The 22,706-nt window shown below is 40.0% G+C and overlaps 1 protein-coding gene across 2 annotated transcripts in view; it reads left to right on the top strand.

Moving 5' to 3' along the window:
- Positions 1 to 22,706, top strand: part of ARNT2 (aryl hydrocarbon receptor nuclear translocator 2) — a 95,053-nt gene that overhangs the window by 41,926 nt on the left and 30,421 nt on the right. For both annotated transcript variants that reach the window (XM_041418941.1, XM_041418940.1), the window contains 4 exons: positions 12,659 to 12,761; positions 14,740 to 14,805; positions 15,183 to 15,268; positions 22,320 to 22,396. In XM_041418941.1, the coding sequence (XP_041274875.1) occupies positions 12,659 to 12,761; positions 14,740 to 14,805; positions 15,183 to 15,268; positions 22,320 to 22,396 (332 nt within the window). The remainder of the gene's footprint in view (positions 1 to 12,658; positions 12,762 to 14,739; positions 14,806 to 15,182; positions 15,269 to 22,319; positions 22,397 to 22,706) is intronic.

Below are 22,706 nucleotides of genomic sequence, written 5' to 3'. Positions count from 1 at the left end.
AAGACTGATTTCTACAAATCTAATTCTCCATAAGTAGTTCATTAAAAAATAGAGTGATGAGCACAGACACCTCTGTATGGTTGCCTGGAAATATTCCCAGTGATTCCATGATGTGTCTGAGATGTGCTTGTAAGGGCTGTAAGATGCCTGTTCCTGCACCCAGCATCTCCAGTGGTGCAAATGGGAAACATTGGGTTTGTTATCCTCAATCCTGGGCTGCAGGCAGCACAGCACATGGAAATCAGTTACAACATCCCCCTTCAGCCTCAGCCTCTGTGCCTAGGTGAGGCAGAGAGGAGCATTTGCCATCCCACCCATGCCACAAAGGCTCCTCAGGACAGTTGGGTTCTCCAGGAGTCCTTGCAAACTGTTCCAGCTGAGCAGTTAAGGGGTGCTAAAAGTGCAGAGCAGTGGCTGCAAGAAAATTATGAGAACCAGAACCTTTTCAGCTTTCATTTTCAAGTGATTTAAAAATGACTAAGTCACTTCACTTGCTAGCTGACAAATATCAGTTGAGGTTACTTCTGGACAGAACTTGTATGCCAAGTTTAGTCTTGGCAAGATCTTTTATTGCCATATTTTTTAAGTGCGACAAAGTAGAACTTTATGATGGAAATGGTGACTGACCACAGCAAAAGTTGAGCTGATAGGCACCCCTTGAGAAGAAAAAAGCATTGTGTGACAATTTTCTGTGGTGTATATTATGGAAACATCACTCCATGCTATACAAGCATAGATTTGGACTGGAGAACCTGTCTCACAGAACCTTCTAATAACATGTTATCTTGCAGTGATTTCAGCTTGGCAGTTTTCTGTCCAGCTGCAAACCCTTGTTACCAAGCAGTTTTATAGACACAGCCACAAAATCCAGATGTTGTAGATAGAGTCAAGTTGTAAAAATTAGAAAACTGTTAGGCTCAAAAGAGGGAGGTGCCAGAGACCAGGAGCTCACCAATGGAGAGGCAGAGTAAGGCATTCCACAGCACTAACAGATGATAAATAACCATGTGAAAGAGAAAATTTGGGATAACTTTTCTCCTCAACACATAATCTTCCTGAAATTAAGTGCAGGATTTTTTGTGCTGTGAGCTGCCTTATTCTGCCATGTCTGTTTTCCAGCTCTGATTTCTGCGCGATCTTTCTTAGAAGGAAGAGGATGGTTCTCATATTGACAGCCAGCCAAGTGAATGCAAATGTGTTTTGAACTCTGACTTTCCATGAATTATTTAGAACTCCAGCTGATACAGAGAAGAGCTGGATGAGACTCCTGTTTGGCTTCACATATAAAATTCTCCAAAGAAATTCAAAGACTGAGTTGAGCCATGACAAGAAACACAGTCCTGGCAAATACAATCCTGTTCTGCCTTAAATGTCATCATCAGTAATAGTAAAACTCATGTTTCATGGAATAGTAATATATTATCAAAAGAATGTATGGGTTGAGTTCTGCACTCTATTGGCAAACTGCTGTGTTACTTTCTCCACATCCACTTTAAAATTGGATCAGCCTATTTATTAAAAAAAAGGGGGGGGGTAAAAATGTCTATTGCAGGTATTTGTGCCAAAAGTTCTGTACCAAAAATATATTGTCAGAAGGTCTGTCTTTTGTAGACATTAAGATACTTGTCAAAGATTGGTACTTTTGTACTCAGAGCTCTTAACGCTCCCTGGGAAAAAAATGAAAATAAATAAAAAATCCCTTTTTTCAGGGAAGCATGTTTTTGCTGAGACAGTTGACTAAACAAGAAGCTATTGTAGAGCTCCTTTGGGACTTTGTTGTGCAGCCTTCGGTTCTGAAGAGCACATTTGTCAGAGGTTTATGCATCAGAAAGGTACTCTGCGTGTGAAGGGCTGTTTCAACTGACAGCACTTGATTTCTTTATTTTTTTTTACTTCTTGTCTGTGAGCTCTTTTAAGTACATGAACCCTGAAGAACCATCTGTCTCTGAAACGTGCCCAGCCCAGCAGATTAGGAAGTCAGAGAACAGAGAATTAAAACCAGATCCCAGCATTTTTGATTTTAACATCTTAGTACAGGGTGACTGACCTAGTAAGACAGTTGCCTCTGGGCAGGTAGGCAATGAGTTGTATAATATTTTGTTTATAGAGCGTTAATAGCTACTTGTGCTTTTTATCCCAGGATACAACAGAAGTTTTCACTGAATGTGCACGAAGCATGACAACCTGTAGAGTGAAGACAAGCAGGCACCCAGTAAACAACACACAGCAGAGCTGGTGGGATGGAGAGGAGAGGAAGTTTCCATAGACATGATATGTCCTGAATTCTTTTATGTCTCTGCAGAACTGTCCAAGACTTGACTCAGTTTTTTATGGGATTTTCCACCCACCCACACATACCCACACAGCCCCCACTTTATTCCTTGGAGGGTTGGAGGCTGGAGACAGCTGTGTCAGGATTATTGTACCTGCAATGGAAGGTAACAGAGATTTCTGAAAATAGATACTTTGACACTGTGGTTGACCTGAAAAAGAAGGAACAATTCTTGAAACATACTGCCATGTATAGAATGTATATGTGCGATTGATGTGAACAGCATATTTTGGGTTCTAGTCTGTTTTTACAGTAGAAAAAGCCCATTTTGGCAAGGCATCTTTTTGTCTTTTAAGTGTGAAATCTGGAAAGAGGTTTGCCTTGTTGTTGACAACTACCAAATCATCATGTGATACCTGTTTTTCAGCAGAGTTATGTGGTCCCACTGGCATTGCTGAGAGTGAAGAGGATGTTTCAGATGTGAGACTTTCCATCCACACTCGCCCATTGCTGTGCTGTTGTTCCAGAGAAAAAGACCTGCCCATATTTTTGTGGAGTGCTTGTTTTCATAGCAGGAAGGTCACAGTGCCAGCCAGAGATGGCCTTAGAACATGGGCAGTGCCAAGCACAGGGATTTGTGGATTTTCAGCTTTAGTCTGTTTAGCCTGCAGGATTTTTACCTGCAGGATGGAGGAAATGAATGTCCTGCTTCTTCCATCCCCATTCTGTTTGTAAATAAATGAATTAGGTCAGGAAACAAGAAACCTGTGACTATAGGGCATCCTAGAGTGCCATTCCTGCCCTTTGACACAGTGGACAGTCAACAGAAATAAGAAAAACAGCCAGCTCTCAAAAAATTGGTACTTTCAAATGAACATATTTTAAATGTATGGTACATTTAATCTTTCAGACATTCCAAGAGAATTTTGTTTTCCTTTGGTCTTTAGGACTGTTTCCGGGGGGTTGGGGGAGGAAAGAATCCTAAATGTTGGGAGAAGCCAACTATGTAGAAAGCAGTTCAAAAGCAACTCTTACACAAACACAGTGACCTGTGGTCTCCCCGCTGCTGACACATTCCATTTGGGTGGATAGTACTGGAAGAAAAAGCAGTGATAATAAATTGCATTTTTTTAAAATTACTTTGGTAATTATAATGGTGGTTTAAAGAGGTCAGTACATGCTTTTACCAAAACAAGGAAACAACTTTAGCCTGGTACTCCTGAGACAAACTTACTACACCTGATTAGCATTAGGGAATGCTTTTAGGGTGAATTTTCAGGTGTTTGGACATGCACATGCAATTGGGTTTTGTGGTTGCTGTTTCTAGTCAGTCTTCACCTTGAATTTCCCACTTGGAAGCTGCTGCATTCTTGGGTCTGTTATCACAGATGTTGGACTGGATCACTTTCACTTCCTGGGTTTCAAGGTTGTGGGTACTTCTTTAATGTTCTATATTTGTTCAACCTCCTCTGTTTTGTTAAACACGATGAGATATATGGAGTTAGTGGGGGTTTCCCCCCTTTAAAAAATACTGGAGTTTTACAAATACCTGAACAACTTCCTTGGTTAACTCATTGGCAATAAAACAGTCCAAGTGTGCCAGGAGGGTTTTGGCACTGGCAAACTTGAAACCCTCTCAGGTTCTTCAGTGCTTTGATGGCAACAGATGCTGGGAGAATGCGGCTTTAACATCTGCCTTGTGGAACAGGAGCTTTGACTGTTGTGTTGTCTCAATGAAGTCAGTACAAGGCACTGAAATATTTTATTATTGGTGTTGAGCTGTAGTAGCAGCCTAGGGAGGCGTGGGGAGGAGGGGTGCCTTGTGTGTAGGAATATTCCACCCATAAAATTGGTTCATCCCGTGCTGCTGTCATCTCTCCATCCTTAGCTGCTCTGTGGCAGCAAAGACTTCTTGGTCTTTGGTCCTTCCCTGGCCTCCCACCAGCTTGCTGAAACCACAGCTTCCACTGGCTCCTCTCTGATGCCCTGCTTGGAGCTGCGTGGAGGGAAAAGCTTCCCATGTGGCAGCTCACAGCCAGGGTGGGCAGAGTTCTTTAGTTTGATCTGTTTTATTGCAGTCCTGGGATGTGAACTTACGTCTTCAAACATTCTTCTTTCTATTTTCATAGTGTGGAGACTTCTGGATGTGGTTTTTAAGTGTCTGGTCTTCAAAAAGAGAATTAAAACCTATAATGGGAGTTTTGCCCCACATACCTTACTTAATTGATCTAAAGAAGTAGCCCGTAAAAACTACCAGACAGCATCCTTGCACCTTTTTCTCCTCCCTCTCTTTCCCTTCTCATGTGTTTAAATTTAATTCTGTCCACAGCAATGTATCTTACAAGGTCATCTTGTGGTCATTATTTCCTCTAATGAACTATTCCATGGTGTGTCACCACAGCCAGATTTCAGGCAATATTTACTAACAAAGCATAAATCCCAGTTACTTGAGTTTGATAATGAAGTACAAGTAATATAGAATGCCAGGAGCTGAAGCTTTTTTGGCATAAGGGCTTTTCAGTAAAGCTTCTTGTTGAGCATCCAAGTGAAGCAAATAGGTTAGTTTAGAAGCTACTTACAACATTTGTGTATTGATTTGTTTTGCAGCTGTGAATGGTAAAAGAATAAATTACGTATTCCAGTGTTATTTTGGATGGCTGATCTGTCGTGGGAGTATCTGCTGGTGGTGCTTTGGAGTTTCTGGGGTTTCCATCCCTTTTTCTAGAAAAAGTCCAACTGTCTTTTGAGGAGCTGTTTGTACAGGTGTTACTGGGATAGTTTTCTCCAGCTCAGTCTTTCCTTCAGGTACTTCTGATATTTGTCACAGAAGGGCTACCCTAACTGCTTAAATCATGGAGCCATGAACTTTGTCATAGGTACTTGTTTTGGGAATGAAAACACCTGCACAGATCACAGATAGATGCTGTGTATTTATGTCTACAGATCTGTATGGGCTTCAATAAGCTGTTTTACTTAATATTCTGAATGTGCCCCATACTTTCAGTAACCATTCTTGAGAGTTCAAAATACATTTGGTTAAAGTGTTTTATGGGTTGGTTTTTTGAGGTTTTTTTTGTGTGTTCTAACTTAACTTTCAACATATGTTTTGAATTATTTGCTCCAGTTTCAAGTCCACTTTTTCCAGGTCCATCAGCAAAGAGACTTGCATGTGATCTGCAACACTATCCCTTCAGATAGTCCCTTAAAATTAACTGAATAGCAAGGCTCAAAAGCTCACATAGTTTCCTTTTAAATTTAATTAAAATGATGCATATTTGCCCAACACTGTGGAGAATGACATGATGCAGGCTGGTTAGTCAAACATGAAGGCAGGCACAGCAGGGACCTTTCAGCCTCGTGAGCTTTTGTAATAACAAGTTGTATTAAGCAAACAACTGTGTAACATGAGGGGTTTCTTATTGAAAAACAAGAGGGGGTGAGAAAGCTTTTCAATTTCCCCCTTGTGGGTCAGTGTCTCCAGTTGGTAAGTAGGGAACAGACAGATATTTAAAAATAGGTGCATTTCAGTTGCATTACTTATTTTTTATTTTTTTAAACTTTGCTGTTGATTGGATCAACTCTTCATTCTATTGTAGGGATGTCATAACTTGACTCTAATGCTTATACAACGCCTTTTGCAATTAGATGATGTAAACCTTAACATATTTAGAGAGGTTCAAGTAATCCCCCTGAGAAGCTAGGCTAGTGAGGGGAGTGATCTTTGATGGTTTATATTTATAACCATGGAATAGTTTTGCTTGGAAAGGACCCTGAAGTCTCATTCCATGCTCCCCCCCTGCCGTGGGCAGGGACACCTTCCACTAGACCAAGTTTCTCAGAGCTCCATCCAACACTTCCAGGGAAGGGGCATCCACAGCTTCTCTGGGCAACCTGTGCCAGGGCCTTGCCACGCTCAGAGTGAAAAATTTCTTCCTCATGTCCAATCTAAACCTGCCCTTCTTCAGCTTAAGGGCATTTGTCATTGTCCTTTTGCTCCATGCCCTTGTAGAAAATCTCTCTCCGTCTGTCTTGGAGGCTCCCTTTAGGTGCTGGAAGGGGTTCTAAAGTCACCCCAGAGCCTTCTCTTCTGCAGGCTGGACTATCCAGCCCTCCCTTTATAGCAAAGGTGCTCCCGCCCTCTGAGCATCTTCGTGGTCTTTGGGCTAATTTGTTTCAGGTTTTATACTGATATATCCAGAGGCTACTACTGCATATAAATAGGACATTCAGCCTGTAGTCTTCTCTTGGAAGCATAAATTTAAGCTGATGTGCCCTGTTAAGCATATAGGTGTCATGAGATTTATATGGACTTATTGAGAATCACTGTGCATTATGTTATTGAGTATTTTTACCTAGAGCTGCAGCATTTTGAGAACTCTTGTCAGTCATGTGAGCTTGGACCCTGTTCCTAGCTGTACCTCTGCTGCTGACTGTCTGCAGGCAGGCAGAAGTCATTCCTTTGGGTTCAGTGACCTCACCTTTAAAATGACAGTAGAGGTGTCAAAGTCCTCTGGAAGCTGCTGTGATGTCTGCTAGCAGCAAATCCGTGCTCCAAGCCAGTTATTTATTTTGTATATTGATACATTTATTTATGAGTGTATTGCACTGTAGTGGGGTGGGGCTATGGGGCTGCTTCCTGCTGCAGGATAAAACCAGCACATGAGCTTCTCCCCTTAGTTTGTCATTTTAAGTTAGGATGGTCTTAAGTTCACCTGTGTTTTCAGTATTGATGCTGTTCCTGTTGCTCATGTGTTTGCTTTCCTCTCGATGAGGGGGCAGAGGGATGCACTTTTTGTCAGTACAGTTTTATTAGGATTGCATTGTTTGGTGTGTACTCTGGGTATGTGTGTGGTAGGTAAGTCTTTGCTTTTATGAGCCTTGCCTTTATGTAAATATTAAACCCCAGAATGCTAAAAAAAAGCTGTCCATGTTTTGGTTTTTTTTTTTTTTTTAATTTGTATATTGTTCTATTTGTATATTGCCAAATATACAAATATTTGTATATTGCCAAATATACAAACTTCTTCTGGTTTGTGTAAACTTGAGTTCCTGGAAGGAGAGTCTTCAAATGCTGTGTTTGCAAGGCAGTTGTGATTCTTAATGTGTTCTGTAATTTTTTATCGAAATCCACAGGGTGGATATATATTTATTACACTTAATCGAGCTTAAAGCACTTGCTGAGCTGCACTAAACATGAGATAAAATTGTATCCCTTACAGTTGTGAGGCGTACATTGTAAATTTTTTTTGTTTTGTTTGAATTGTTGAATTAATGCAGAAGAATTGCTCTGGCATAAGCTTATCAAGAGTAATTTAATATAAATTGATCAAATTTAGGCTGTTTAGTTTTATTGGAGATGTTTTGTGTATGTATTTGTAATGCATCTGTTGTTTTGAAGAAGAGCTCTGTCAGCTGAGCACCTCAGTTGGTGTAAGTAGTAGTCAATGCATATGTGTAAACTGATAAATGGCAATTTCAAGAAAAGTTTCACCTTGTCTTCTTTAACTTGACTGTTTATCTCAAACAGTGACCTGGATCTTGATTCTCTGCAAAGTGTAGAGTAGTCAAAGCTGATCTTTTCTAAGGACTTAGTGTACTAATACAGAACATCATCACAGAAATACTTTGTTCTCTGACCCTTGAGTTTGAGGATGAGCTTACATTTGGAGCTGTGTTCAGCAACAACAGTACCTTGATCATCACTTTGTTTTTATTTTTAATTATTTCTTCTTGTTTTCCTTCATCCTGCTCTTGCTTTTTCCGGTCTTATAGTAAGATAAAGATGGTTTTAGTTTTTATAAGGATTTTTGGGTGCAGTATTCCTGTGTTCTGTTTGTCTTCCTTGAGCAGCCTGTGGAGTATTTTTGATGAACACAAAGTCATCTTTTGTTATCTTGTCCAACCCAAACTTAGTTTATCCTTTGTTTTATTTTTCCTGGAAAGAAATATGTAGACAATCAGTAGCTGAGAGTAATTATGAAATACCTAACTTCTTCTTTGTAAGACAAGACATTATCATCTAAAAGGTGAAACTTGCTGGGTTACTGAAGGTATTGAGGTCAAGGTGAGAGTCCATATGTTAATTCAGACTGTTTCCCTATCAGATCCATAGTTCTGTGCAAGACAGGAGTCCATCTACTGATGAGTTAGTCGGAAATGGAAAATTGTATCATGTGCTTTGCCAGCAGTATTTCTGTGCACATGAGGCCAAACCAAATTTCTTCTGCGATCTATGAGCTGGGATTTTGCTTGCTGCAGACTGGATGTGGGCACTGTATGGTTGTTTTGGACCAAACCATTCCAACTTGCACTGAAATCCTTGCAGAAGAATGTGCTTATGTAACAACGTGTCTTTCATTTAAAGACTGCAGCATTCTTAGGAACTGGGGATCCAGCAGAGAAAAAAGCATTTGTGGTAGAATTAGGTGTTGAAGTTTATGGAGTTTTGAATTTAAAAAAAAAACAAAACAAAACAAAAAAAAAAAAACCAAAAAAAAAACCCCACAAAAAACCCCCCAAACCTGAAAAATGTAAAAAGAACAGACTGTGTCTGATTACCAGGCTATAAACCTTAGCATGCATTACATAAACATGGAGGAACATTTTCTAACAGGCTGGTGCTATTGTGTGAAAGTGGATTTGAGCCAAATTCCCAGATTTGAAGCCCCATGAACTTCAGTAGGCCCAGGCCAATCCTTGGCTTAGGTTCATCTCAAAGCATTGCAAGAACAGAACACAAGTTTGAACATTCTCAGTAGAAATTGGAGACCCAAAGGGGAAGGTTTGTGCATAATCCAGTGGCTGTTTGCACACGCAAGGGACACATCAGTGCCAACGTGAACATTTGCCCCTTGATCATCATGAGAATGTTTTTCGAGCATCTTCGAAAAACACCCTGCAGGAAATGTTTCTGGCACATGTTCTCAGTACTTGAATCTGTTATCTCTTTCCTGGTAAGAGCTTTATGTGGCTTCTCTAATTCTACCCGAATAATGAACTTGCCCATTGTCCTCAGCTCCGTGTGCCTGCGTGCCAGCCCTTTCCTGGCACAGCAGCTGACATCAGGTTCCTGGATCACACAGTGGTTTCCTGCTTGGAGAGCAGCTGGTTTATTACAAGTTGAAGCAATGCTGCCTTCTGGATGGGGACTGTAGTGGGGAGATTTCAACAAACTATCAACCATACCCAGACCAGCCAAAGAGATTTATGCACCCATTTTAATCAGCATTTTGCTCATTTGTTTGCTTTCCCTTTCTCAGCAGAGCAAACTCTGGTTTCCTCTGAGTTGTGCAGCTGCTGTAAAGGGCAATAAGACAGCAGTGTCAGTCACTGCAGGGCTCCTGCACTTGCTGCATCGCAGGGTTGTGTCTGGAGCTGGAGAGGGGAAAAGTTTAACATGAAAATGAGCTACATGCAATTAACAGTTTATGGGGAAGCTCGTAAAGGATCCAGCTGGTGGTGGCACTGGGCTGTTACATGGCTCTTCTGAAGAAACTAGAATGAGAAATTTTTAAAAAAACACACACATGCACTGTTCAGTTAACAGAAGTTGTCAGAGAATCCTAGAACATTTCTTATTAATAAGAATATAATTTCCAAGTTCAGCATCACAAGAGCTTTGTGTTTGTCCCATGGAGAAACCTAAATGAGCATTTATATCACTGAGGATGCTGGAACAAGCAGAGATAGGAATACTTTTTAATTCTGTGACAGAGCTATCATCAGGACATACCAGCTGAGCTGCCAGTGTGACTAAGGTGCAGTTTATGCCAGTTTGCTTGATTTAGTCTAATAATCTATAATTCATTATAATTCTGTATATCATTATTTAGCCATGTTTAATCTGTAATTCTTCCTCTTTTTAATACAATTTGATCATAAGATTCTATTAACAGATGAGACACAAACTGCTTGTTCTATTTCAGAATCTGTAGTATATTATTAGAGCTCTACAAGGTTGACATATGCATGCTGGACTATTGAAACAAGCTGCAGAGAGAGCTTTGTCATAGTATCAGTACAGAAAACATTTCTCTGACTCACATACCCCCTGCAGTGATTTTGTAAGTCAGGGCAAAATTTAGAACTCTTATTTGTTATCTGGTACATATTTCAAAGACATTGCCAACAAAAAGCTAAATTTAAAAACTCTGGCTTTTGTTGTTGGGGGTTCCAGACAAAAGGAACATGTGTCAGCAATTTTAGACTTCGTGGCCACGTAATTGTGAAATATCTTTTTTTTCTTTTTTCTTTTTTTCTTTTTTTTTTTTTTTTTTGTTATAGATGCTCTTGGATAACAAAAACAGATAAATTTCTGTTGGCTGTTTGAGTTACATTCACTGTCAGTGCTTTTTGATTAATATTTGGTGTCTCTTCAAGAATTTGCATTGGAATGAAAAAAGAAAGTGCACAGAAGACAACTTTTCTTTTGTTTGCGTGTATGACAAAGTTATTTTGTCCTAAGAGAATGTTGCTTTTATTGGTTTGATTTGACTGGCCTGTTGACATGGTCAGCTTTAGATCCTGCACATATATCCTGTTGTTATGTGCTTTATTGTATAATGCCTTCATTTCTGAATGAGATTGCCTCCAGCCTGATGGTATTTTATTTCTCTAAACTGTCTGATTAGTTGGTGGGATGGAGAAACAGACTGTGACTTTGGCTATAGAAAATGTGACAGGCTGTCCAGTGCAGGAGGGAAGTGTGTTAGACTTCAGATCCATCCTGCATCGTGGGGCCAGCACAGCTGAGCTGGGAAATGTGGTGTGATTTCTTCCCAGCTCACACCTGAATTATAGACCAGGATTAATACATAGCCCAGTGCTTTAAACTGAAGCACCTCTGGGAGTTGTTCCCCAGGCTTGCTGACTTCTTAACCATCTGAGATATACCTTGGAGTTAACACCAAGTGAGGTCTGACCTTCTGTTGGCAGGAGTGGCTTTCCTCCAGAAGGAGTTACCTGGAGTATTCCTTAATACTGAAATACTGCTGCCTAGTTCCTTATCTCAAAAGTATTATGTAGTGATGATGTTCCTATTTGTGGATGGAAGTAAATTTTTAGAGGTAGAGTAATTCTGAACTTAGCGTTTGGCAGTAGGTTTATTTCAGAACTTCATTTTTGGACAGAGACTTTTAGGTTAGTCTGGTCAGGGAGACTTTGACTGTATTCTGCATGTTTTCTTCAGTACAGACAGAATAGGTGCCTTATATTGTGTAAACCTGGCTACTGGTACCACAGTAAAGACTTAGGCTTGTATGGTTTCATTTACTGAGAGATACCCACCTTAAACACGTGGGTTTGTTCATGGCCATGTGTTGTCAGCACTGGTGGCTGTCATCTAAGAGCCTGGCAGCTGTTCCACTGCATTTCTCTGGCCGACTGTCACTTTTGTGGCTGCATCCAGCCTTGAGCATTGTGGATCTGGTCCAGTGAGTCATTTCTAGTCTGTGCTGGGTTTTGTAGTCATCTCTTAGCACTTGAGCTTTAGATGTGAAAATCCCTTCTGTTAGTTCTTTGGAGATAAGCAGAAGGATTCTGTGTGATACTCAAATCCTGAGTCTGAGTAGTGTCTGTAGTAATCAATCTTCTGTTTTAAATGAAAAATTAATCTGTTACCCCCTTCATACCTTTGCATGCATTCTCTCCCTCGTGTCCTCTCTCAAGTTGACTTGGTGGCTGTCATCCCTTTGCCAAGCTGTGCCTGTGGTGTGTAATTCTGAGAGTTGTAGGGAGCAGGGTCTGGCCCTGAACCTTGCACAGGCTTGTGTTGCTGTGTGGTGAATCAGATCATCTCACTGATCTGAAAATAAACTTTAGAAATGCTCTTGACATGTCAGTTTTTTAGCAGCTTTAAAAGGGCTCCAGCACAAAGGCTGTTGTGACAAATCCTCTACCTCATCATTAAGGAGAGAAGTTTGGTCTTTTGTGCATCTCCCCATCCTGACAGCTGTGACTGAGGTGGTGCTGTGGTGAGAGTGTTCTGGGTAGGCACAAGCACAGGGGAAGAGGAGCAGATGTCAGGGGACTGGTAAATGTTGCTTTATCCACAGTTCTTGTAAAGAGTGGAGCAAGCAGATCAAGTCAAAAGCTGTGCCTGCTGTCATTGCCTTGTTTGCCTCCAGGCATTTGACTCTGCCCTGGAAGTTGGTCTTGGGCCAGCTGAGGAAAGAGCCATCACTCCTGTGGCTCAGAGTCAGCTTTGCTGAAATCTTTAGTTAAACCAGCACATAACTGATTCTCCCCTGTGAGACCAGCATCAAGATTTTTTTTTTCCCCTAACTGGGCTAGTGGCATTCAGCTCATTAATTTCTTGTTATCTTAGTTGCTAGTAAATGGAATTAAATTTATGTACTGAACACCAGTTGCTCTCCCTGGCATTTCTAGGACGAATCCTGGACTTGAAGACGGGAACAGTAAAGAAAGAAGGCCAGCAGTCCTCCATGAGAATGTGCATGGGATCCAGGCGCTCCTTCATTTGCAGGATGAGGTATGCATTTACCCTGTGTTCCACCAGGGTTCCAGTCCTGGCTCAGCTTAGACTTAAGACATTTTCTTGCACTAATTTGGCCTTGATGACGAACTAAAGCTGTAATGACACACTGCCATGAAGTATTTCTAGAATACTTTATTTAGGAACTGGAGTGAAACTGAAACTAGTCTTCCTTCAGGACAAAACAGCACCTCATTTCTGTTGTAGTTATTCTTAGGAGTGTGGGGTGTAGGTTCCTTTTTCCAGAGAACTTCATGACAGCTTCACCCCTGGAATTGTAGCCATTCTTTTCTAGTAAAGTTACTCAAATCGATGCCTTGGGAACAAAGCTTTCGCAAGTGTTATGAACACCCAGCTCTGTGTATTTTTTCAGCAAACCAAGAATATTAAAAGAATCTTAAAGATAAACAAGAATTCAGTTGCAAACCTGCCAGCTATGTAGGAATTAGCCTAAGCCTGGTATGAATTAACCAGATGTCAGCTGGCTGATGCTAGATAAATGAGTAATTGTTAGAGGGTTTTTGATTTGCAATTTTCCAACTTCTTCCTGCATTGTTTGGGCTTCTTTAAAGAGATTTGTCTGCCCAGTGCTTTTTTTGGGGGGCTTGTGAGCACTTCTCTTGTTTTAGTGCTAACAGGCTAAAATGCCTGTTGATACTGCAAAAAGATTTTGTCTGTAGTTAGGAGGGGAAAGTACAAAATTCTATCTGTAGGCTCTGTCCAGTATAAATGGTGATAACAGCACTGCAAAATTCATTACAGAATGAAACACACAAAGCGCAGTATTTGACACATTAAACTACAGCTACCTGTACTTTGGTAATGTGGTGGATTTTTCCAGTCCTGTGAGGGTGCTGAATGTATGGCTCTTGGGTGCCTTTGTAAGGTGTTTATAGACTTTATACCTGCAAGATCAGGCTTCAGAGCTATAGAACCTTTTTCTCTTTTACCTGGGAGGGAGGAAATACAGCCCAGCAGAGCAGCACTGAGAACACTGCTTTTCCTTCCTCCCAAGATGCACATCATGTTAGGAGGACTTGTTTGTTCAAAGAAAACCAGGCCTAGTGTCCTGCTTGCAGTTGTTCCCCAGCTTTCAAAACAGTTCACATTGCAGTCATTTCCTAGCACCCTGATGCTGTAAACTCCAGTGCATGAGAGTGACTTTATACACGCCCTCTAACCCCACTGTTTTTGTATTTCTAAATCTTATTTTAGTTGTTCACTTCTTCTCCTTGGCAGTGACTGATAAGAAAAAAAAAATTAAAGGAATAGAAAGAAAACCTTCTGGGAAGAATGGGCCTCAGATAATATGAATTTTCCTTGTGGTTTCTTCTTTCATTGTTGTTATTATTCCATTAAAAATGAACTGCTTTTACCCTTCAAACTATTTACTCAGCTTCAGATGGATTGTTGAAATTTTACAGTTAGGCATACTTACAAATATCACAAAATACACATGAGCAAGTGTTAAATAAAGTTACTTGACAGTGTAAATAGTTTGATCATGCAAACATTATCTTAATGTCTGCAGACATTGTAGCTGGTGTATGGCAGTGGAATTTTTCTGTCCAGGGAAGCTACAGGAACACTGAGATTGGTTTGTGTGGATATTTGGTGGCCTGACATATTTTTCCCTAGTTTTCACCCCTGTTTTGTGGCTTTTTAAAGTGTGTCTACTCTTTAGCCACCCTTGGGATATCAATTTCAAATAGTCTTTATACTGGGGGAGTGTGGAAAGGAATCTTTTTCTAGTCTCTTTCATTTTTCTAAAATAAAGAAGATTTTTATAGCACATCCAAAAATCAGCCTGTGGAAGCAGCATGTTTTACATAAACATGAATATGCAAAATTTTGCCAGGAATAAGTATCCATTATTGTCTGCTTATATATGGTAGTAAGGATCTCAAAATGCATTTTCATCGTGTGTATTCATATTCATATTTTTGAGCCTTTTAAAATATTCATTTACTTTTAGGTGTGGAAATGCTCCTCTGGATCATTTACCTCTGAACAGAATAACCACCATGAGAAAAAGATACAGGTACTATTACTTAATTTACTACAAAGCAGCTGCAGTTGCCCTAAGCCCTCTCATTTAATGCCCATTCCAGGAGTGTTACCTGCACACACTGGATCCTTATGCAAACAAAATCTCTTGCATGTGTCACTCAGATTCTTTGTCTTACACCAACTCCAGCTTTGAATCAATCTTCAATATCTTTCTCAGAGAAATGTTATAGAAAACAGGTACAGCTTGAATGGCAGCATTATAGAGCTGGCAGTACAGAACCCCAGGTTGATTCTCTGGTGTTTCCAGCATAACTTACAAATACTGGTAAACCATTAGTAGCCATAGTTTGAAAACATAAAGCTGTTATGCATGTCAATGTGATGTTTTTGTGTTTCTTGTCCATTCAGGAATGGCCTGGGCCCAGTGAAAGAAGGTGAAGCTCAATATGCTGTTGTCCATTGCACTGGCTATATCAAGGCTTGGCCACCAGCAGGTTTGTATCCCTTATGGAAGACAGTGTGCACCAAACTGTCCTTAGGACAGCTGAAAACCTGGCTCAGGTTTCCTTGCTGCTAGAAAAACAGGAAGAGTTTTAGTGGGGTGGCTGATTAAAGCTTACCTTGAGAAGCTTTTGGTAAGAGAAATCAGCTGTTGTACTCACTCAGGGCATCCCTGTTTTCCCTGTGACACCCTTCTCAATTTCATTGCCACGGAGGACCTGTAGGAATTGCCAGTAATGCAGGATTCCACAAACTGGGGCCAACAGTTTTCAACTTATGTTGATGAACCAATGTAAAAATGGTCTCATTTTGAGAAGGTGGACACAAAGGATTGTGTTCCTCTAGAAAACACCAGTTAATGCTTTTATACTTAAGTGCTGAATTGCAAGCACCTATGTATGAAAATGTGTAATTTCACTTCAGACACATGGAAGTTCTCAGTAATGGTGTTACTTGAGAATGTTCAGTGTTTGTGATCAATTCTGTTTTGAGGCTGTTTTTCTCGGAATCAAGTCTCGGCATACTGCTTTGATCTGTGGAGAAAAACATTTACCTGCTGGATCTCAATATTACATATGGGAGTATTTACCTTTGAAAAATTCCAAGAGGAGACAGTGGAGCTCATCCAGACCTCATGATGAGTGGGGTTACCTGACCTTGGCATTTGCAGGAGTTGAAGAGGTTGTTTGTGATGTGACAGCGCCTGCTGGCATGAATCAAAGAATCAAACCAGGAGCTGTCCTGCCCTTTTGTGGTTGTACACCACGGCCATAAATCACATTGATCCAGGGATTATGAGTCCTAAGAGGTGGTTTGTACCAAATGTGTGCAGACAGCAGCGTGCAGATGTGAACTTCTTGTTGGTTTTTTGCTGAAGTGCGGTTTTGGAAGCAGAGGAAAACTGCCCCTCTTATTGCTAATAGGATTTAATAGGAATCAAGATGTTCCAATTTTGCTTCTGTCTCAAAAGTATGAGAGCACAGTGTCTGTAGAGTGCTCTGAAAATTGATGTTTTTTCTGTTTTGTTTTCTTCTACAAAAAGATTTACTTTTATATTGGATATTCTAAATGCAATTGAATTCATCCTTGATCTATGGGGTGTCTCCTCAAGAAGGTGTAGGTCAAATAAGATTTTGCTTAACCTGGAGGAGAATCTTGCTTCATGTTGTGGGATGTTTAAAGACATGTGACTCTTCAGGGGTGTATGTTGCTGATACAGAACTACAGATGCATGAACTCATGTCAGCACTAGGTCCTGATGTTGGCAGTGTGTGCCCTTCAAGCCACCAATTCTGCAGGACAGCTTGGGATTAAAGGGGTCTTCTGGGTCTTTGAGTGCCCACTGGCCAGGTATCAAATCCCAGCTGGCATTACTGAGGTCTTTTCCCCATCTCAACTCTTCCAAAACCTTGCTGCTTATTACTTCATGAGAAGTTTTTATTTCAATAAGGTCAAATGGGAGTTTTCATGCCTAGTGCCTCTGTGTCTCTCCAGTGTTCTGCTGTGTTTCCAAGAGAGGTTATATCCTGTCAGCCTGGGCTTTGCAAAGACAATTCAGGCCACTTCTACTTTCCATTCTCAGAATGCATTCTCTTTACCCTTGTGACTTTTCTCTGCAATTGTTTGTATTTTCACTTCTCAAAATGTAGGTCACTGGCACTACACATTCTTATTTCAGATGAGATTGTAGTGATAGATAACACAAACAATATTTTCTGTCTTGCCTGGCAGTGTAGGATGCAGCATCCTTCTCTTTTGTGTGGTGCATCCTGCAGGCCTCCTAAGACATCTGATATAAATTTATATGTCTTCCAGGTTGCCATTTTCTCACTTGTCAGCTGCAAATCTTGCTTTGAATTTTGTGATGTTTCAATTAGTAATATCAAGTTCCATCCTATTTCTGTTGCTTTAGCTTATGACTGTTACTGTTCCCCAAGTGCATGCTTATGCATTTAGTAATGTTGGATTTCATCCCATTTCTATTACTCCACTCCTCAAAATCACATGGTGCTCCTTATGATATCCCAGTGCTCCTCCACAATGTTAATTCCTCCAAACTATAGCACAATCCTAAGGGATGTTTTAGATTTTGACAGCCTTATGTGGAATTTCATTGGTCTTCTGTGTTACCATCCAAATTGTTACTTCTATTAGTCATGTCTGGGTGCCTTTTCCAGGGCACACAGAATTGAATCAGGGCCTTTTTCATGACTGTTTATTTGCCTTTCCAGTCTTCCCCACTTTGTGTTGATGATTGTCATGTATCCATTGACTTTCAGAGTTGATGGGAATATCCATGGGCTGAATTGTTCCCCTATATGTTTGAGTAAATAAGTGACAACATCACTCCATTTGTTTTTATTTCCAGTAGTAATCCAACTTTGCAATAATCTGCAAAGCAAATGCGATAACTACATCAGTAATGGAATTTGCCAAGGCTTCTCTACCCTGTAATAAAATTACTTTGTTGAAATCAGCAAGCCCTGTATGGTCTCTGGATTCTTGGGAATAAATGGGCTTGTGCTAAATCACAGCTGTTTAAAAATTCAGTGATCAAAAAGATAATTTTCATTTATTTTTCAGTTGCCAAGTGGACGCTGGTATAAACTCCAGATCCTTTTCTTTCAAAGGATGTGAATTATATTGCTAATATACAATATGAAGTGTACTTTCACAAGCAAAAGAACCAGTATTAACAAATGCCTTTAATCTGTGTTCAGTCTCAATTGTTTAGCACTTGGTATTTTCTCTTTCTGGCTTGAATTGCATTGTCTGTGGCCAGTGTTCAGGTTTTTAGTCCCATTCTGAATAAATCAGTGTTGATACAGAAGCATCAAGAGAACCGCTTTGTGATCATTACTGGTGTGATAGACTATTTGACAGTGCTGCTGCAGGGAGGAGTCTGTGCAGATCTGAGTAATGTGAGTACTTCAAACAGGTGAAAGTGAATAAGCTACAGACAGCTGGTGGTGTATTTTAAGGACTGGATTTGTTGTGTTATGGCTCAGGTCTGTGTTCAGCATGAAGGCACTGGCTCATCCAGCCTGCCTTTGTGGTTTTTCTCACTTTTGTGGAGCAGCAAGGCTCATGTACTGGCAGACTGTCATCAGCCCCTTCTTCACTGAGAAAGGGGAGAGGAAACAGGGGAAGCATCCTGCCTCAGCCTCCATTCAGGCTGTGTGTTAATGATCTCTTCATTTTTCTCCATTGCACCTAAAAGACAGGTAAAATTAAGATCAAGTGTAAAACCAGGCATACCTACACACTTCTGTCCCCATGGGTTATATGCTGGCCTCAATTAATCAGGTGTAAACTTGGTGTGGAAGTCAAAGGAAAAAGCAGTCAGATTCTTCTGGATGTTCCAGCAGTCATGGTGTATGTTTGGTTAAATAATGAGAGTGTGGTGTGGGGTTATTTTCAATGAGGTAAAAGGACCCCTTGTTTGAAGCTGACTGAGCAGCAATCCCAGCCTTTGTCCCTCTGTTCCCAGCAAAGCAGCTCAGATGGAACTTGTGATCTTCAGCCTAGACAGTGCTTCAAGTTCATAGCCAGTCATAAAACTGAGAAGTGCTGACCTTCTCCTGGGTTTTTTTTTCCTGTTTTCAACTTAAGCAAGATTTGATTTTCTTCTGTTTTTTTTCCCATCTGAATACTTCATTCCTGGAAGGAAATGAGTCTTCTGTGGTCCATATGATATTTTCCTAATAGGTTTGTTTTGCTTTCTTTTCGTGGCATAAGATTTGGTGGAGAGAGAAGATAAAGTCTGTCAGGATGTTGGTAGTTTTCTGTAAATCAAAGCCAGGATCTGCACAAAAGCACAGAGTGAAGCAAAGAGCTCGATACATGTTTTGAAATTCGAATAAAGAGTCAGAATAATGTTAAATTCAGATAATGTTGAAATCTCTTTTTTCTCTTTAGTTAAAAAAGAAACATTTTAATCTTCCAAGTCAGACTTACGGTAACATCTTAACCACAGCATGCCAAAGCTGTTAGGTTATTTTAAAGTTTTGGCCAGAATCTGGACATTTGTGCAAAGTACTCCCTCTTCCAATACAAAACAAAATAGTTGCTTGAATATTCCTTGCAGTTCTGTCATTTTTAAGGCTTTATTTATTTTTTTGAAGAGTGGTTAATTTAGTTTTTATTGGGATTTTTCATGCGACTTTTATCCTTAGTATGCTATCCACAGCCTTTTTTGTGAAAGCCTTTTTGCATTGTTTTCTATGAGAGATAAAGTCACACAGTGTAGTTTCTTCCCAGGCAAGTAACTAACAAGAAGTTCATCTAATGGAGACAGGCATTATCAGGGGATTGCTGGTGACCACTGGACACTTAAATTCCATCTTTTTAAAGAACTGTAAATAATTTATTTTTTAGTGTAGTGAAATAAAACCATAAATCCACCAGCACTGTTCTGTGTCTCACAGAAGATGTGGGGCAGAAGGGTAGAGAAAGAAAGCAGAAGATGCTTTTCTGTTGTTAGAGCTGCCTGGAAGCTCATTAGGAAAACTAAAAATTTCCTTACATCCACACCAACACATGCTGTTGCCCTGTGGGAAACTCTTTGCTGGTATAGAAGACACTTGGAAATTAAATATAACCTCTGATGGCACAGCATTCTATTTGTGATGCTCACTTGCAGCTTAGCTGTGCCAGTTGTTGATGTGAACTCAGGCAAGCACAGCACAATATTTATTATTTGAGAGGGATGTATATTTGGTGTTGAGAAATAAACCCTCTCCCAGGGTTACACATAAAGAATGTGAATAACTGAAGGATGTTTATTTTGTTGTTGCCCCCTAAAGGTCATTTTCGTGGCTGATTTCCTTCAAGCTCTTACAACTTTTTTTAGCAATAATGATGGTACTTGGTGATGTTAAGGAGCACTATTGCATTGTCTTAAGAGCTGGAAAAACTGGTAGAAAGTACAGTGCACATCTTCATTTACCTGTCCATACTGGAGTGTGTTCAATAGGAAGTGTGCTAAAGCAAAAGTAAATCTCATCTACAAATGCACCCTCCCATATAAAGACACCCAGAGTTGAATCTTTGGAAATATCAGCTGAAGAATAAAGAAAATAATTTCTCACTGTGGAATGCTGCCAGTAATATCACCTACATTGCAGAGAAGCTGAAAATCTTTTTGTCATATTTTTTCACTAGGCACTTTGGGAAGGGGTTAACAATCCACTGGGTCATGTATTGATTAATTGCAGGCAGATTGGTTTTTATTCATAGAGTGTGGCATAACCCAACTAAGATATTTTCCATTTTGCTATACAGACAAAATGTAATCCATCTTGGGCAAAAGGGGAAAAAAAAGACAAAAATTAGAACAACAGCCTCCCTTTGTCAACAAAGTGACATCAGAAATAATGTTGCTTAGCTAGGTTTAATTTTGGAGGCTGTTTATGTTACTTTGATTTTATTTGACCAGTAACAAGCATGGACCAAGTTCCTAAAAAGGAAATCACTGTTGAAAGCTACAGAGAAAAAAAGATTATGCAAAGTGGAAGCTGTCCAGCTGTATCTTTGCTGTCCTTTGCAATACTCTGTGCCACTAAGGAAATGATTGGAGAAAGCTTTTGAGGTCAAGGGAATATACTTTAAATGTGTCCTTCTCAAATGGAAAACTCCATTTGAAAGGGATCTTTTGGTTAAGGTTATCCAACTGGAATGCTTAGAGTTATGTCCTTAAAACGTAACTCAACACTTGTTAGATAATAATGCTTCTCCTTTGTAAAGCTCCCCTTGATAAAATTCTAGTTATCAGTAGGGGGCTGCAAATAATGTTTTGTGCACCCCAGATTGTGAAGTGACTGCAGAACAAGTTTCAATATATTGTACAAAAAGATGGGGGGAGGGTTCCTTCATACGTGGTGTATTTTGTTTTATTGTATAGTTCAGTGTATAGTCAGAAGACCAAAAAATACCTGTAAAATGCTGTTTGAAAGCTGATGGTCAGATAATATTCAACTGTTTTGATACAAAATAACATCCTTAGAGATGACTCCATTCACCAACATTTTTAGTCATTTTTCAGAGATGTCATTTACGAAAGTGGTGTGTTGTCATCCTGTGGACTGTCCAAAGATTGTCTTACACTGGGGATTATAAATGTAAAAAATAAAGTGGCTGTTGTTTCAGAAATGGTAGCTGCTTTGCAATTAATTTTGTTAATGCTTTGAAGTGCCTCTTAAATGATTCACTGCCTGTTATGACTGAATTCCTTGAAAATCCTTGTGAAAGAGTTTACAGATCACTTAAAATAGGTCAGTGGTGTCACTCCTGGAAGACGTTTTTCCAAGTGTTTTATACGAACTTGGTATCTCAGTACTGGAGTTGGGAAATAGCCTTAGCTCAAAGCTTAGCCAACAAGCAAGAAAACAGTGCTAATCTGAATGTTCCTATTTGTGAAACACTGAGATGGAAAATAGTACACATGTATATTTTGAAGCTGTTCCTGTGTTTATAGTAGTCACTCCTGTTACACAGCTGGAACGAGCAGTGTTAGCAAAGCATCCGCATTTTTTTCAGTCTTTCAATGTAACAACGCAAGTTTAGTCCATTGTAGAAAAAAGTAAAACCAGCTGTTCAATATGAGCACAGAATTAGTGATTAATTTAGGCTGGGGCTTGTTTTTAAGGCTCATTATAAAATATTATTTACAAAGAAAACTGAACATAGCGTGCATTCACTGACCGTGTTAAGTGACCCCATTGTTCCATAACGTGCTGGTGGAGCAGCACTCGTGGGAATGTTATTGTCCATCTTGGTGTATAATGAAATTTTAGTATCTGCTTTGTCTTCAGCAGCCAAAATTGCTGCTGTGAGTACTGTGTATACATGTGAGGTATATAGGATTGAGCACAACTGAGAAGCATCATCTGATCTGAACCCAGAAATAATGACTGAATCTTAGAGAAGAAAATTAGGTTATTTTGTAAGATTTAGAGCATCTAGAAAAGTATAGAGCTAGGACAACAGCATCTCTGTTTATCCCAATTTCCTAATTATAACAGTATTTATTATTGCTTACTCCAGGAATGACTATACCAGAAGAAGATGCTGATGTGGGACAAGGTAGTAAATACTGCCTCGTGGCAATAGGAAGGCTTCAGGTAATGCCAGTCTTTCCATATACAAACTATTTCTGAGAGCATGATCATTGTTCTGGTGTGGTTCTAAAAGAATTGCACACTGTTTTGCTACTAGACTGTAACTTTTTACATGCCTCCAGGGTGTGTAGGGCTGGGGTGTTGGAGGTAGTGAGAAACGTGGCAGTGCAGGTGCTGCAGGTGGTGGGTTAACGTGACCCCCAGAGCCAGTGATACACTCCCTGCCATTTTTCCAGTCATTCACTCTCTGACTAATCAACTACTTGAAAAACTGTGATTGCAGGAGTTATTCTGAAAATGGTAAAGATAGAGT

The sequence above is a fragment of the Onychostruthus taczanowskii genome, unplaced genomic scaffold (genome assembly GCF_017590055.1).
Source record: "Onychostruthus taczanowskii isolate IOZ18803 unplaced genomic scaffold, ASM1759005v1 scaffold6, whole genome shotgun sequence".
Classification (NCBI taxonomy): domain Eukaryota; kingdom Metazoa; phylum Chordata; class Aves; order Passeriformes; family Passeridae; genus Onychostruthus; species Onychostruthus taczanowskii.
The sequence above is the reverse complement of the archived record's forward strand: the minus strand, read 5'-3'. Positions and strand labels throughout refer to the sequence as shown.